Genomic DNA, 12,993 nt, shown 5'->3' with positions numbered 1-12,993 from the left:
TGTGTGTGTGTGTGTGTGTGTGTGTGTGTGTGTGTGTGTGTGTGTGTGTGTGTGTGTGTGTGTGTGTGTGGAAAGCACCTGACTCGACTTGATTTTGTATTAGTAAATAAGTTTTTTCTGCGCCCTTCCATGTTGGAAGATCTCAGGAATAAAGCGTACAGAGGTCAAACTAATGGAACAAACATGGCTCTGACTTCCACTTGGTAATTACTATTTGGTTAGTGGCTCTTCTGCTTGGTTTTCCCCCCAGTGCCTGCCTGTGTGGATAATAGGTGATATTCAGGTGTGTGGTCTCTCTAATGGCTGAGTATTACAGTTTACTTGCCAGCGATAAGCTCACCAGAGGAATTTTAAGCCTTGCAAAAAGTGGCAAATTATCTGCAGTATTTAGGCTGAGATCCAATTTCAAATTAATTGTGTCTTTACGCGGGAAAGAACTGCAGATTATGTTCGTGCTTAAAAATGTGTTTTTGAACACCAATTAAAATGCCTGCAGTTATTGATCTTGTTGATTTTATGTCCTGGAATTTGCATAATCTATTAAAAATGAATGATTCATGAAGTGCTCATTGCCAGAGATCGGGATTCTCAGTGAACTGAAAGACTTCAGAGATAGAAATCTTTTGTGTCCTCTGCTTATCCTATTAAGGCTCAAAAGTACCTGCAAAGCAGGCTCAAATAAGAAAGGGATTTAAGGGCATTGTGCACATCATCGAAATTCAGAGGCAAGAAGCCACTTCCATTAAAACACTTTTTTTCTCTCCCTTTCCTCCACATTAATGCTGTATTACCTGCTAAATAGTCCCTCTTACCCCATAAAAACACCAAAGGGTTCCATGAATATGTGGATAGGACAATTGCATATTGTGAGGTAATTTCTATTGTTGATATGGGAAGTAATTTCTTTGATGAATTCCCTTCGAGAGATGGATTTCATCTCAAGTGCTTCTTATTCTTTTTCAGTCGAACTGCTTAAAATTCAAATAGTGTGAGCCGTGGGTGAATTTGTGAATAGCGGAGGGAGGAGTTCGGAACTTTTTTTGTGTGTATTTTGAGAAATAAATGGAGAGATGGTCTTGATACGGCCAATTGTCCACTATTTCTATAGAGCGTTTCTGTATTTCCTGAAATTAGCCAGAGCCCACCTGTTTTCTTGATGCTGCTTCAGACTTAAGAGCCCTCTTAAAATTCCCATGAGCGTTCAGTGGGAGTTTTACACATCTCCGCTCATTGGCCGCATACTGAAGACTCTTTAAACATATTCCCTGCTGGGCCTGTTAATGGAGGCCTCCAATGGCTTAAAGCCCCTGTGTCAATGACACCTCTCCTACTCAAGCAGCTGCTTCTGTACACCCCTTTTATACCTTCCTGCTATTAAACAAAACCTCATCCAGCAAACACAACTAGCCACACTTTAGCTGAGCGAGTGCTCTCAGGGTGAACTACACAGAAAGCGTCAAGACCTGCCGTTGTCCAGTGAGCAGCGAGCAATGATCAGACAGTGAACCTGCCATCAGTGATGTGTGGCCTCGTGACAAATCGCTCCCGTGTCTTCCCACAGGGGAAAATGCGGGCTCCGAAATTAATGCTTATTTCATCTTCAGAAAAGCAAACTAACCTTTGAGCACACATTTGATAATGAATGACTTTCAGCCGGTGTTCGGGGAATTAAAGCAATTTGGCTCTCCAAACATTCTTTACTTAGTTGTAATTAATTAGGGTGCTGAGATTTTTTGGCTCGTGATAAATTGCCCCATTCTGCATATAGCCTAGAAAATGGAGGTCAAAGATTTTTGGTTGTTGTTGTAGCAAACATGAAGGTGTCCCTGTCATGGTAAATTTAATACTCTTGCAAGCAAAAGAGTAATTCACAAATGACTTTGTTCTTGTGCCAAATAACAAGAAGGTCACCCCGGTTTTCCCTTTGTGTTTTAAGAAATTGAGTAGTTGTTAGTGCATAATGTGTCTGGTTGTGGGTTCAGATAAAACCCACGGGTTTTATTGCTATAATAATATATGTTTTCAGTCACTCTGTGTACTTCAAAGTTTGCTTTTTTGGGGGGTTCAAATATGTTCACAAGAAATCCTCTGTTTATGAAATATAACACAGTATTCCCAGCTCGAGCTGCTTCTCAAATGAAGACAGAAATCAACAGGCTTTTGTAACAGCGAACCAAAAAATCTTTGAATTGATTTTTGCAGCGAAAGAAAGGAAAAAAAAGAGGACAGGGGGAAATAAATAGCTCGATTTGCTGGCGTTCAATCTAAGGGGACTGTCAGAGGAAACAGACAATATAAAGAAAGCCATCTTTTAATGAGAATCTGGACACACATCTCTGTTGCAAAAACAACAAAGGCTAGGAAGCAGCTAATGAGGCTATCATTGCTGTACAGAGAGTTCTCCGAATCGGTGCCTCACTGAAAGAGGGTTTTAAAGGGGACATAAAGCAACAGTAACAGAGCTTCTGGCAGTCACTGCCAACTGCATCCTGGAATATACAAAAGCAGGATTCGGCACAGGCGGTTATCAGCGCAGAAGCTTGGCAAACATACCTTTAAAACACCTTTATTAACTGTTTTTTAATGGCTAAACCTTTCCTGTTTTGCATGTTAAAGTCCTTCTTTTATTCATTTATTCTAATCGCTAAGCAAAATTATGGCAAAATTGACACTTTTTTGAGAGGAAATGAAGGCTGAAGTTTCCATGAGGGTTATGCTGAAAGTATTGTTTCACTGATCTGATTGACCTGATCAGTTTTAGGTCCAATATTGATGAATTGACTAAACAAAATCAAATCCTTTTTTTTTTTAATTTGTTTAGTGATTTTGTTTTGTTTATTTTATTTTTTTGATGTAGTTACACTTACTTCATGCAAATTTACTACCCCAATAATGTTCATTTCCAGTTTCAGTTGGACACATTTTTTTTAATTCAGAAATATACCAATAATATCCCAGATTGGAAGCAGCGTCACACGAGGAAAAATATAATGACTCCTTCATCCAAACTTTTAGTAAAATCAGCTTTCATAAAACTGAGTTATCTAGTCTTGCTTGGTTATTTAAAATATAAAGTGCCTGTCGATGACTACAGTACAGCCGTGACTTCATCCAGCATAAAAGAAGCCGAATTGAACTGCAGTATGCTATTATTTCTGAAGAAAATAAATTAAAACTGCAAGCAAAAACAGATCTTGTGGTGATTATATTTTTCAGAAGCTAATGGAGAGATTAGAGTATTTACTTTTATTAAACATATGAGGAAGCTGTAGCTGCTGCAATAATAATGAAGAAAAGATAGTGTCATTGTTTAGGGAGACAGCTAGACAATAGTTACCAGTGTCTACACACACACACGCACACACACACATACACAATGGCCTCAACCCTGCTGGACCCCCCACCTACAGTACTCCCACGGCTCCCTTTGACTCATGTGCACTGGCTTGTGGCTAACTAATTCTTATTATAAATGAAAGGTCCAGCATGACCTCACTCTTTTCTATAAAGCTCTTTAACTCTGCAGCCCTTGAGTTTCAGCGCTTTAAGCAGAAGATAAATCTCAGCAGACCCTCGTACAATACAACGATCAGTGTGGAGATTTGCAAACAATAGGGAACAGTTGTTGGACATAAGATTTAATCGTTTCTTTATCAGACAATTTGTGATCACAAATGAAAAAGTTCTTTTTTTTGGGGGGGGGGGGGGGGGGAGTGTTTTTAGAGCAAATTTGCTTCACAAGTAAGTTGATATTTGCCTTTCATGTACTATTTTACAGCCTTGTGGTTTACATTGTATCTTTGAACAAACCTGTGAATAAATCTTTTTTCTGCTGAACAACAGAGTGGCAAATTTGTGTCATCGAGTGACAATTTCAGACAAAAAAAACTATTTTTTTTAAATTAATATTCGCATTTTAAGGGTTCAATTGATGATGGAGCTGAAAACCTTGATTAAGATTGGTATTTTTGTTTTGTTTTGGGGGTTTTGTTGTTTGTTTGTTTGTTTTTTGCAGTTAGAATTTCCACTGATGTTCACAATAACAACACAAAAATGTATCATAACATTAATATTATACATAAGAGTCTTTTTCGGGAGTTAGCATGGATTATATGAGTTACAGTATATTTTAAGTAAAGCGGGCCAGCAGGTCAGCCTGGAGATGATTTTAATCACTGAATAAATACTGTTGTATACATCATATTCAAGTGCAGCACTGTAGTTGAGTGAGAAAACAATGAAAGCAGTGTCAGCTGCTGTTAATCCTTTGTATTGGTTCCTATTTTACCAAAAAACAAACAAAGAGAGCCTCAACTCTCCATGCACTCTTTGCGTTAAATAGAAGCCATTCAAAGCTTCCATGGCTTCTTTTACTCCTAACCCTCGTCCTCCTGGTCCTCTCTGGCAGATCTTGGCCTTGTGGGCCTGCCACCGTGTTTCTGCCAGTTTTACCACCAACCTTTTCAGTCCCTGGCCCCCACATCCCTCGGCATAGCCAGTATTGCTGCCAGCTTGTAGTAGTGGTACATCATTAGCCAAAAGTATCATTCCCACATCCTCAAAATAAACAAATAATGTGTTTGTTCCATTATTCTTTTAATCCAGTATATATATGTTTTCTGTGTCTTATGCTTACTGGCAGTACTTTGTTGTTGTTGTTGTTGTTGTTGATTGTTTTATTCTATTATATAGTTATTGCTTTGCATATCCTCTTATTTTGTTAGAGGTACAGAGTCACAGACATTAAAAGTGAGACAAATCATGCATAGCGGCGCTGCAGAGTCAAAAACATTGTTTGAGGGAAAACAGCATTTACCAGTAAACACTTTTTGCCTCATAAGATGAAAAAGTAAACTTGGATTTGAATCTGGTGCCAGACTATAATTTTCTTTTCTTTTTTTTTTGTAACACCAACAACACGAACAACTGTTGTCCTCTGGTGTTACGGTGCATTTTATCCTGTACTTCCTCATTAAAGCTCCAGTGGGAAATGATTTTTCCCTTTGAGTCTAAGTGACCCTCACAGTTGACAATATAGCAGGGGCCTCTCTTACCCCAGCCACTGTGGTAAATGGGGTTACGTGCCGTAGTCCGAATGTCCCTGTGGCCAACGAGGACAGCCCAACCGTCACTCTCAATTACAGAGCTGAATATCTGCAGCCAGACGGGTGACGCTCTGCGGAGGGGCCTGCGTGCTCTGCCTTTACAGCCACTACAGAAAAGAGAGGAGACTTCTGGGGTTTACTAAAGGCTGCCATATTTAGACAAGTTTGAATTGTTTAATGAGGAGACATATATACGTGACTAGGATTCGGTTGATTGGAAGCAGCAGCTGTTAGTTTGTTTTTAGTTCACCTATTAGAGGCAGGCTGATGCTTTCTGGTAACTGAAATTTGGAGTTTTGTACTGACTGACTTGTGGTGATGGTGGTGAGTCATGACGTCCACAGAAACAGGGGGTAATGGTTGTTTTGTGTAATTGCACATTTGCATTTTTGAGGATGGGAGGCTGAAAGCAGAGGTGAAAGTGGCTAACCGCACTTGAGTTTGCTTTTACCAACCTTTATTTTGCAGGAACAGCTACTTATTTGCTCAGCAGATTCAGATTCTACATATTTTGTTTGATAATATCAGACTCTGAAAGCAGAAACTCAAGCAGAATATAAAAAAGTTCAGATTTTCAATTCTCCAAGCCTAAAAAAAGAATACTTTGCTTCTTGCTTTAAAGATAGAAATGTTTCTTTTCACTCAAGTGTTAAGGATTCATTTGTAAGTTACAGCGTCACCAATCTTAAACAGAAGATTTTCTAGATCACACCTGAGTTTTCTTTCTGTTTGTTTTGTTTTCTCTCGGCAGGTCGGGATATGGCCAACACAACCTTACCTGGGTATCCCCCTCACGTTCCCCCTACAGGCCAGGGCAGCTACCCAACCTCCACACTCGCTGGAATGGTTCCTGGTAAGAGATGAAGTGTTTTATATTTTCATTAGGGGTTATTTAACAGTTGGCGTTGCCCTCAAAACATTTGTAGAAGATGTATAATATTTAAATGAATATTGACCTGTAGAATAAGGGATTCACATATTCTTATATTATGTGTGCATATGATTGGATCAGACAAGCTGAGTAGGTGATCAAAGAAAGGGAAGAGCATGGTCAAACTCTCTTTCTTCTCATCTTCCCGGTTCTGTTGGCTCATCATCTCCTCTGGTGGCCGTTCTCAGCAGCCTCGATAAACAGCACCAGCAGCCCTCCCCAGCCTCTGAGCTCCAGAGCATATCCTTTACTCTCCTCTACTTAACCTGCAGTTCAGGTTCACAGCAAACAGTTAAGGGTCAAAAGGCAGAGGCATGAGAGCCCAGTAAATATTCAAATCATTGTCTCTCTGAGGAGGTCAGGTTTGTGTTTCACTGCCAGGAACAGGGCAAAGATGCAGTTTTGGTGCAGGGCTTTATACGCTTCTCCAGCTCCAGCATCGAGGCACACGTTTTCAGCAAAGCACAGCCAGCATTTTGCTTTGACGTGATTAAACCACATGGACAAGGAAATCAGTCAAGTGTGCATTGTGTTAGCATATCATTTACCAATCAGGCACCCCATCACAGACTCTGGCTGTTCCTTTTTCTTCCATTATAAAGGGCTACCATGACATTTTTGAGTATATTCTCAGCCAAGGAGGTTGCATTTATTTTCCATTTGTTGTTGTTTTGTGATTTGAAGGTAGACTAAAAAGGAGCATTTCATAAAACCTAGTGGTAACTTAGTCCTCAAAGCACTAAACAAATGCTTTTGTAAAGGGTAAGGGTATTTCTTAAAGGGTAGGTACACCCAAATTACATCGCATCATCCATATCTAGCCCTGCTTTAATGTAACAGTGGGTAAAATAAAATTTGTGGTATTCTTAGAACTGAATGGCTTACATGTAATGCTATGTTGCTAGATTATTTATTATTTATTTATAAATTATTTATTATATTATTTAGCACATTATTTTTAAAATAGTAGTTTATTTTTGAAAATATTGAAAATATAGAGACAATAAAAATACATATATTGTATACATTTTTCCATATTCTTCTTCAAAAGCTTGATGCCATAATAGCCAAAGCAGCAGTAAAAACAAAGGGTGATGTGGGAGCCCTGGGCGGTAGCGCAGCCCAGATTTACTTTTTTGATTTCAGCTAATAAAACTGTTAAATCATGTGGGTGGAAAAGAGACAAGTCAAACATACTTTTACTTTCCATTTGTTCCTATGTGGCACCAAGCAAAAGATGAGGACCTTAATCCCATGGCTTGTGGTTTTGTGTTACAACTGATTCATCCTATACACAACCACTAAGATTTAGTGACAGGCACAAAACACTGTTAAAGCAAAGCCATTTCTCACCAGCTCCATATAAAATCTGGCCTTTATTATCTCGTAAAAGAAAGAAACGTGTTGAACCAGCAGCAGTGCTCACTGACATGCTCCAAGGTACTTCTGTTGCAAGAAACATCAGAGTTTAGACCAGAGGGCTTTGAGACTGGAGATGTTAAAACTCCTCCAAGAAAGGCTGCAGGATTTATTGCAGCATATCAAAAACGTATGCATGAAACTGTTTATTACCACTCTGTATTTATTAGACTGCTTTGGAATATACTGGAGGAAGAAGAATGGGTTGATATCCATAAATGGGACAGGGAAAAGCCGCCTTCAGTGTCACATCCTGTATTGTTCAGTGTTGCATAACTTAAGTGAAATGAAAAAGAAATAAATTACTTGCTTGACTGGTCTCACATCGATGACTATCATTTCCACCCACAAATTGCATCCTGTTTTGAATGACGAGAAATGACTGCATGTGAAGGGGGTAATGGTTTGATGCATTGAAATGCTAATTGATTTGTTGTTTTTGTTTTGCAGGGAGTGAGTTTTCGGGGAACCCCTACAGTCATCCACAGTACACAACCTACAATGAAGCCTGGCGATTCAGCAACCCAGCATTACTAAGTGAGTAGAGAGTGAGAAACTTGATGAGAATGATTAATTGACCATTTACTAGATCAGCGATAGTCCAGTTGTAGCCTTGCAGACATGGAAGTCTTAGGATATTTATACATCCCAAAGCATTACAGCTGGAGCGCTAACAAGAGCAATACTTTCTTTTTAGTGCTTTAGTGCATTTGAGGTGGTGTTTTGTGTTTTATTTAAGCACCACCTGTATTAAAATAGATATGTATTGCAAGTGTTATTTTGTATTATCTTGCCCAAGTAAAGCTTGAGCTAATCCTTAAAACTGACCTACTATTTTCTGTCATTTCTACATTATTCCAATGACGGATTCTTATATGTTTCCAATAACAAGGTTAGAGTATGTTTAATAGCTCAGACTACACTGCTCTAAATCCTGAGTTTAAGGCAGTTTTGGATATGTACAACCAGGATATTCCTAATATGATGATCCTGTCCCTGGTTGTCAACACACGAGCCCCACCCACCTGCTCTTCAAACCTTCTGTTTGCAAGTTGCAGCCAATCAGGAGACAGCTGTCTTATCGGGATGGTGGTCTTAAAGGGACAGGAGTTAAAAATCTGGTTTCAGACTGTAGATGAATTAAGGCCCAGTAGCAGAGAAATAAAGACTAATTTGAACAGAGAATCATGCAAAACTACTCTAGTAGAGTGCAATAATAGAAATTAAAGAGCTAGAAATGGGCACAATAGGTCCCCTTGAACATCCTTCTACGATCCTAAATGTTAAAGTGTTATATTTGAAAAATTATGTTAGGACAACAGTTGGGTAATCATTTTGCTGATATTGCTATACTAAAAACAAAAAAAATTCTTCCTGTCATGTCTTCTACATCCAATAGGTGACCTTTTGTCTGTGACATGTAGCTTTAGCGGGTCTCTTTTTTGATTACAGCATTTGCAGATTCAAATTTAAATTAAATTAAAAATTTAGAAAGCATAAAAAATGTGAAATGCATAAGATGCAACCTTTCTTAGTTGTTTATAGCTAGTTAAGTAAACAACATTTAAGTAAACTTTAAAGGAAAATCCTAATTTTGCTGGTCTAACATTGATGCAAAAGTTTCAGTATGGAAACCTTGGCAGGTGGTAAAAACAATAAATGTGGGGGACAGGTCTTAGTAAATGGTTAGTGTGATGTGACTTGAATGATGAAACCTATTATTACACATTATAATATGAATATTAACATATTTGGTAAATGGCAGTGAAAACTGTATTTGTTGTTTCAAATGGTTCGTTCTTCTGTTAACTTTCAGGTTCCCCTTATTATTATAGTGCCGCATCGAGAGGCTCCGCCCCTCCCACTGCTGCCACTGCCTATGACCGTCACTAGTTACCATGGAAACCAAATCAACCTGCAGGACCATGGCCTCAGCCTCCATATTGCCCCGGTGTGAGCGGCATGGTCCACTGGACACTGAGCAACTGCGCATAAAATATTCCTGGCTCACACAAAAAGAAACTAAACGGTTTTTGGGATTTGTGACAACTTCAGTCCTCTCTCATCACAGCTTTGTTGGACCATCAAAGCCAAACTTAATCTCCAAGACATCATCACGGACAGGGAAAGTTGCTACACACATGATAAAACTTGTGGCTAAATGCAGTGATTTAACAAATAAAATAAAAGGAAAAAGACTCTAAAAAAGAAAAGAAAAGTCAAGAATTCTTTCCCCCTTTAGCAGTACCACAGTTTCATCCCATCATGGATCAATACTGTACATTCCTTTTTCTTGATGGCTCTCAGCAGGGACACTGTCCAGAGCTTAAAATGTAGCAGCAGCCTTTTTTCCCCACTTTTCCAATTTGTCTCCCTCTCGATTCAAACGGCAGTGCAGAGAGATCGGAGGAGATTAGCAGCAACACGTGCAGGCTGTGGCAGCCTAATGTTGATTTTATCCATTTGAACAGTCACCGACTGAACATCCAGCATGAGTAAATCGATCGCTTTTGATGCCATGAGAAGATTAGGACATGTTCTCTGTGATACACAATCAAGATGTAAAAATGAAAATGAAATAAATAAAGAAACATCCGTTTGAAAATAGATGGAGCCATGACTATATAGCACCATGGCCCGCTATTTGCAAGACTTCGAGAAACTAGTAAATATATTCTTAAAATGATTTTTTTATTTCATTTTTATAATTCGTAATGACTCAACTGCAGACTGCTTGGCTAGTGTTTCACTATGTCTTATTTGTCAGGATTCAAGAGGTCATCAGGCAAAACGTTTGTTGTGTTTTTTTTTTTGTTGTTGTTAATTTTGCACTATTTTGGAGGTTTGCAACACTGGAGCGTTATTATGCAGAAAACTGACATGCATCTTTGCTTTATTTCACAAAACCGGCTGTAAGTCCAAAAGGCACTTACAGTTAATCTTGTATTTCAAGGCCCATCATGTCACTGCCTTGGCGTGCACTATACTATGTTCTCACAGCTTACATTTCTATTTAAGTTGATTAAGTCTTTGGCATTCAACCACAAAAAAAGGATATAACAGCCATCCCAAGTAAAAACACTATCATCATTTGTCTAGTCTGATAACTGAAGCGTTCAGATTCACGCTGATAAGATGATTCTGATGACTCCAATAAAATCAAAAAGCAGGGCGACGTTTTCAGCTAAATGCCTTAAACATGCTCCTTCCTAACTTTAGCCCCCTCCTCCCCCTCCAACATGTTTCAGGCCAAGTCATTTGTTTGAATCAAGCTGGAATGATGGTTTCTTCATCTGTCAAGTGAATGTATTTGCATTTGCCAAAGACTTAGTTCTCATTAATGTTTATTTACAGGCCGCCTATATGCATCACGAGAGCAGTATTATTGTTATTATTGTTATTATTATTAGGAAAAAAACCCGCATTGTTCATGAGGAAAAGTATATGTATAAATTCTATGCAGTGCAGAGATGGTCATCATATGCATATTCAGCTGTAAACCTAAAGGTAGGTGGAGTTTATTTAATGTTATGTTATTTACAAATTGTTCATTTTGTAGAAGCATTCTTTGTGTGTGATGTGAAGACACTTCTCTGTAAATACAGTAAGAAAAAATGTCTTTCATGTTCATGGGTATTATCACTTTCATTATGCTGATATCACTTGTACAATAATAAAAGTGTCTGAAATCTTTTACGCAAAAGGACCTGCGGGTTGTCTCGTATAATCATTGCATTTACACATAAAGACAAAAGACAAAAAATTGACTGGTTAGATCTTCTTAAATGGGAGGATTTCATATTTTTCTATTTTTTATCACTTCACGCAAAAAAGAAAATCATGTTTGAAAGTTTTTCACTGTTTTTTTTTATATTTGTGCATTTACTAGAACAAAACAAAGTGATTAAAATCCTCATTTGTACAAGCTAAATTTAATGAAAAATGACAAGATCATTTTAAATGTATTTGATACATTTCAAAAGTAAGCAATTAAGTATAGCTTCTCTTTACTTAATTATTTTAGGGCTGCATTTCAGTCCATTCATATAAATTTTGTGAAATTATGGTCAACGTCTAAGTCAAAGTCAAAGTCAGCTTTATTGTCAATTCTGCATGTACATAAACAGGATCAAAATGACAATCAAAATTACCCCTGACCCCTGGTGTGCAACTACAATAAAGTATAACAAATAAAATAAAATAGAAAGCTATAAGAATAAGGCATACAGATGTGAAAATAAATATGAAGTATCAAATAGACTATACCTAATTACTATCTATCTACAAAAATATAAGTTGTACAAGAATCCTTAAAGCTCTATATACTATTGCAGTTCTTTGTTAAAATTATAACATATATATGTAAATATATATGTATATGATGAATTATTAAAAAGGTCTATGAGACTGAATGTATAGATAAATTTAATCTACCATTATATACAGGTGTCCCAAAACATATTAAGTAAGTAAAGTTGAATTCAAAGTTGGTAAACTCCAACGTTTTTTATAGAAATACTGAAAAAAGCCGTGAAATAAGAAAAAGAAAACTGAATATATTTATGAGTGTTTAAACATTATGTATTGTCAGACTCACTGTCAAAGTGTGTTTATTTGCAGCTAATTTTACCCCTTTATTAAATTCAAAATCACAATATATCAAAAGTTGAAATTGAGAAATTTTATTACTTACGAAAAAATAATTCATTTTAAGTCTGTAGTTGACCACACAAAGAAGTAAACATATATGAGCATGAGATCATTTAGGATGCAGGCAGAATGATATGGCAAATAAATATTTAAAAATCTAAATCATGAATGTTTGATTAACAGGAAAGGAAAGGAACACAAACAATGTGCAGAATATATGAGAAATCCACAATGATACTGAATGATATATGCAGGTTTAGGACCAACATGTGCTGCTCTATACACACAAGGATTTTCTTCAGAGAAAGCCTTTCTCAATTCAGGATAACAATTCCAAGCACTTTTGCTTGTGCAACAGCATGACTGCTCGGCAGAAAGGTGGATGACTGGTCTTCCTGCTATCCGAACGAGTCATCCATTAAAAACATTTGTCACATTATGAGACAAAATATAGAGCACGGACATCTAGAACCTTGAGATGCAAAATGAGGAAACATTTGGCTTTCAAAACTGCAGCAACTGGTCCCCTCAGTGGCTAAACAGAGGAGTTATGATAATACAGTAGGCACATTACCAAATATGTTTTTCCCACATTTAGAGGATGCAAAAACTTTTGCGCAGCTTGTTTTTATTCATTTTTGTATTCAACTTCACATTTTAGCAGGAAGGTTTGAGAGGATTCACAACACTGATCCTGGCTTGATGTCTTCTGATGTAGTCTGATGGATTGTTTTTATCTGGAAGGTCACAGGGGTGCATTATTTTGCTGTATAATGCCAAAGCCATTACACAAACCACCATATTCTTAAGTCAGGGAGGGGTGGCCATCTGTGTGACCCTGAATGATTGTACTCACCTGTATCAAGTGAGAACTTTGAAGAAGGTGCC

The 12,993-nt window shown here is 37.7% G+C and overlaps 1 protein-coding gene across 2 annotated transcripts in view; it reads left to right on the top strand.

Annotated features, from left to right (window-relative positions):
- Positions 1-11,153, top strand: part of pax2b (paired box 2b) — a 29,923-nt gene extending 18,770 nt beyond the window's left edge. Inside the window, exons 8-10 of one of the 2 annotated variants that reach the window (XM_013911666.1) lie at positions 5,857-5,958; positions 7,906-7,992; positions 9,291-11,153. In XM_013911666.1, coding sequence (XP_013767120.1) covers positions 5,857-5,958; positions 7,906-7,992; positions 9,291-9,412 — 311 coding nt within the window. In that variant the 3' untranslated portion in view covers positions 9,413-11,153. Of the gene's footprint in view, positions 1-5,856; positions 5,959-7,905; positions 7,993-9,271 lie in introns of both variants that reach the window. The other variant, XM_013911667.1, reaches the window with a different exon arrangement.
- Positions 11,154-12,993: the final 1,840 nt, after the last annotated feature.

This window comes from Pundamilia nyererei, unplaced genomic scaffold, assembly GCF_000239375.1.
Source record: "Pundamilia nyererei isolate P.nyererei 1_Seehausen unplaced genomic scaffold, PunNye1.0 scaffold00069, whole genome shotgun sequence".
Classification (NCBI taxonomy): Eukaryota; Metazoa; Chordata; class Actinopteri; order Cichliformes; family Cichlidae; genus Pundamilia; species Pundamilia nyererei.
This window is presented reverse-complemented; position numbering and strand designations above follow the sequence as displayed.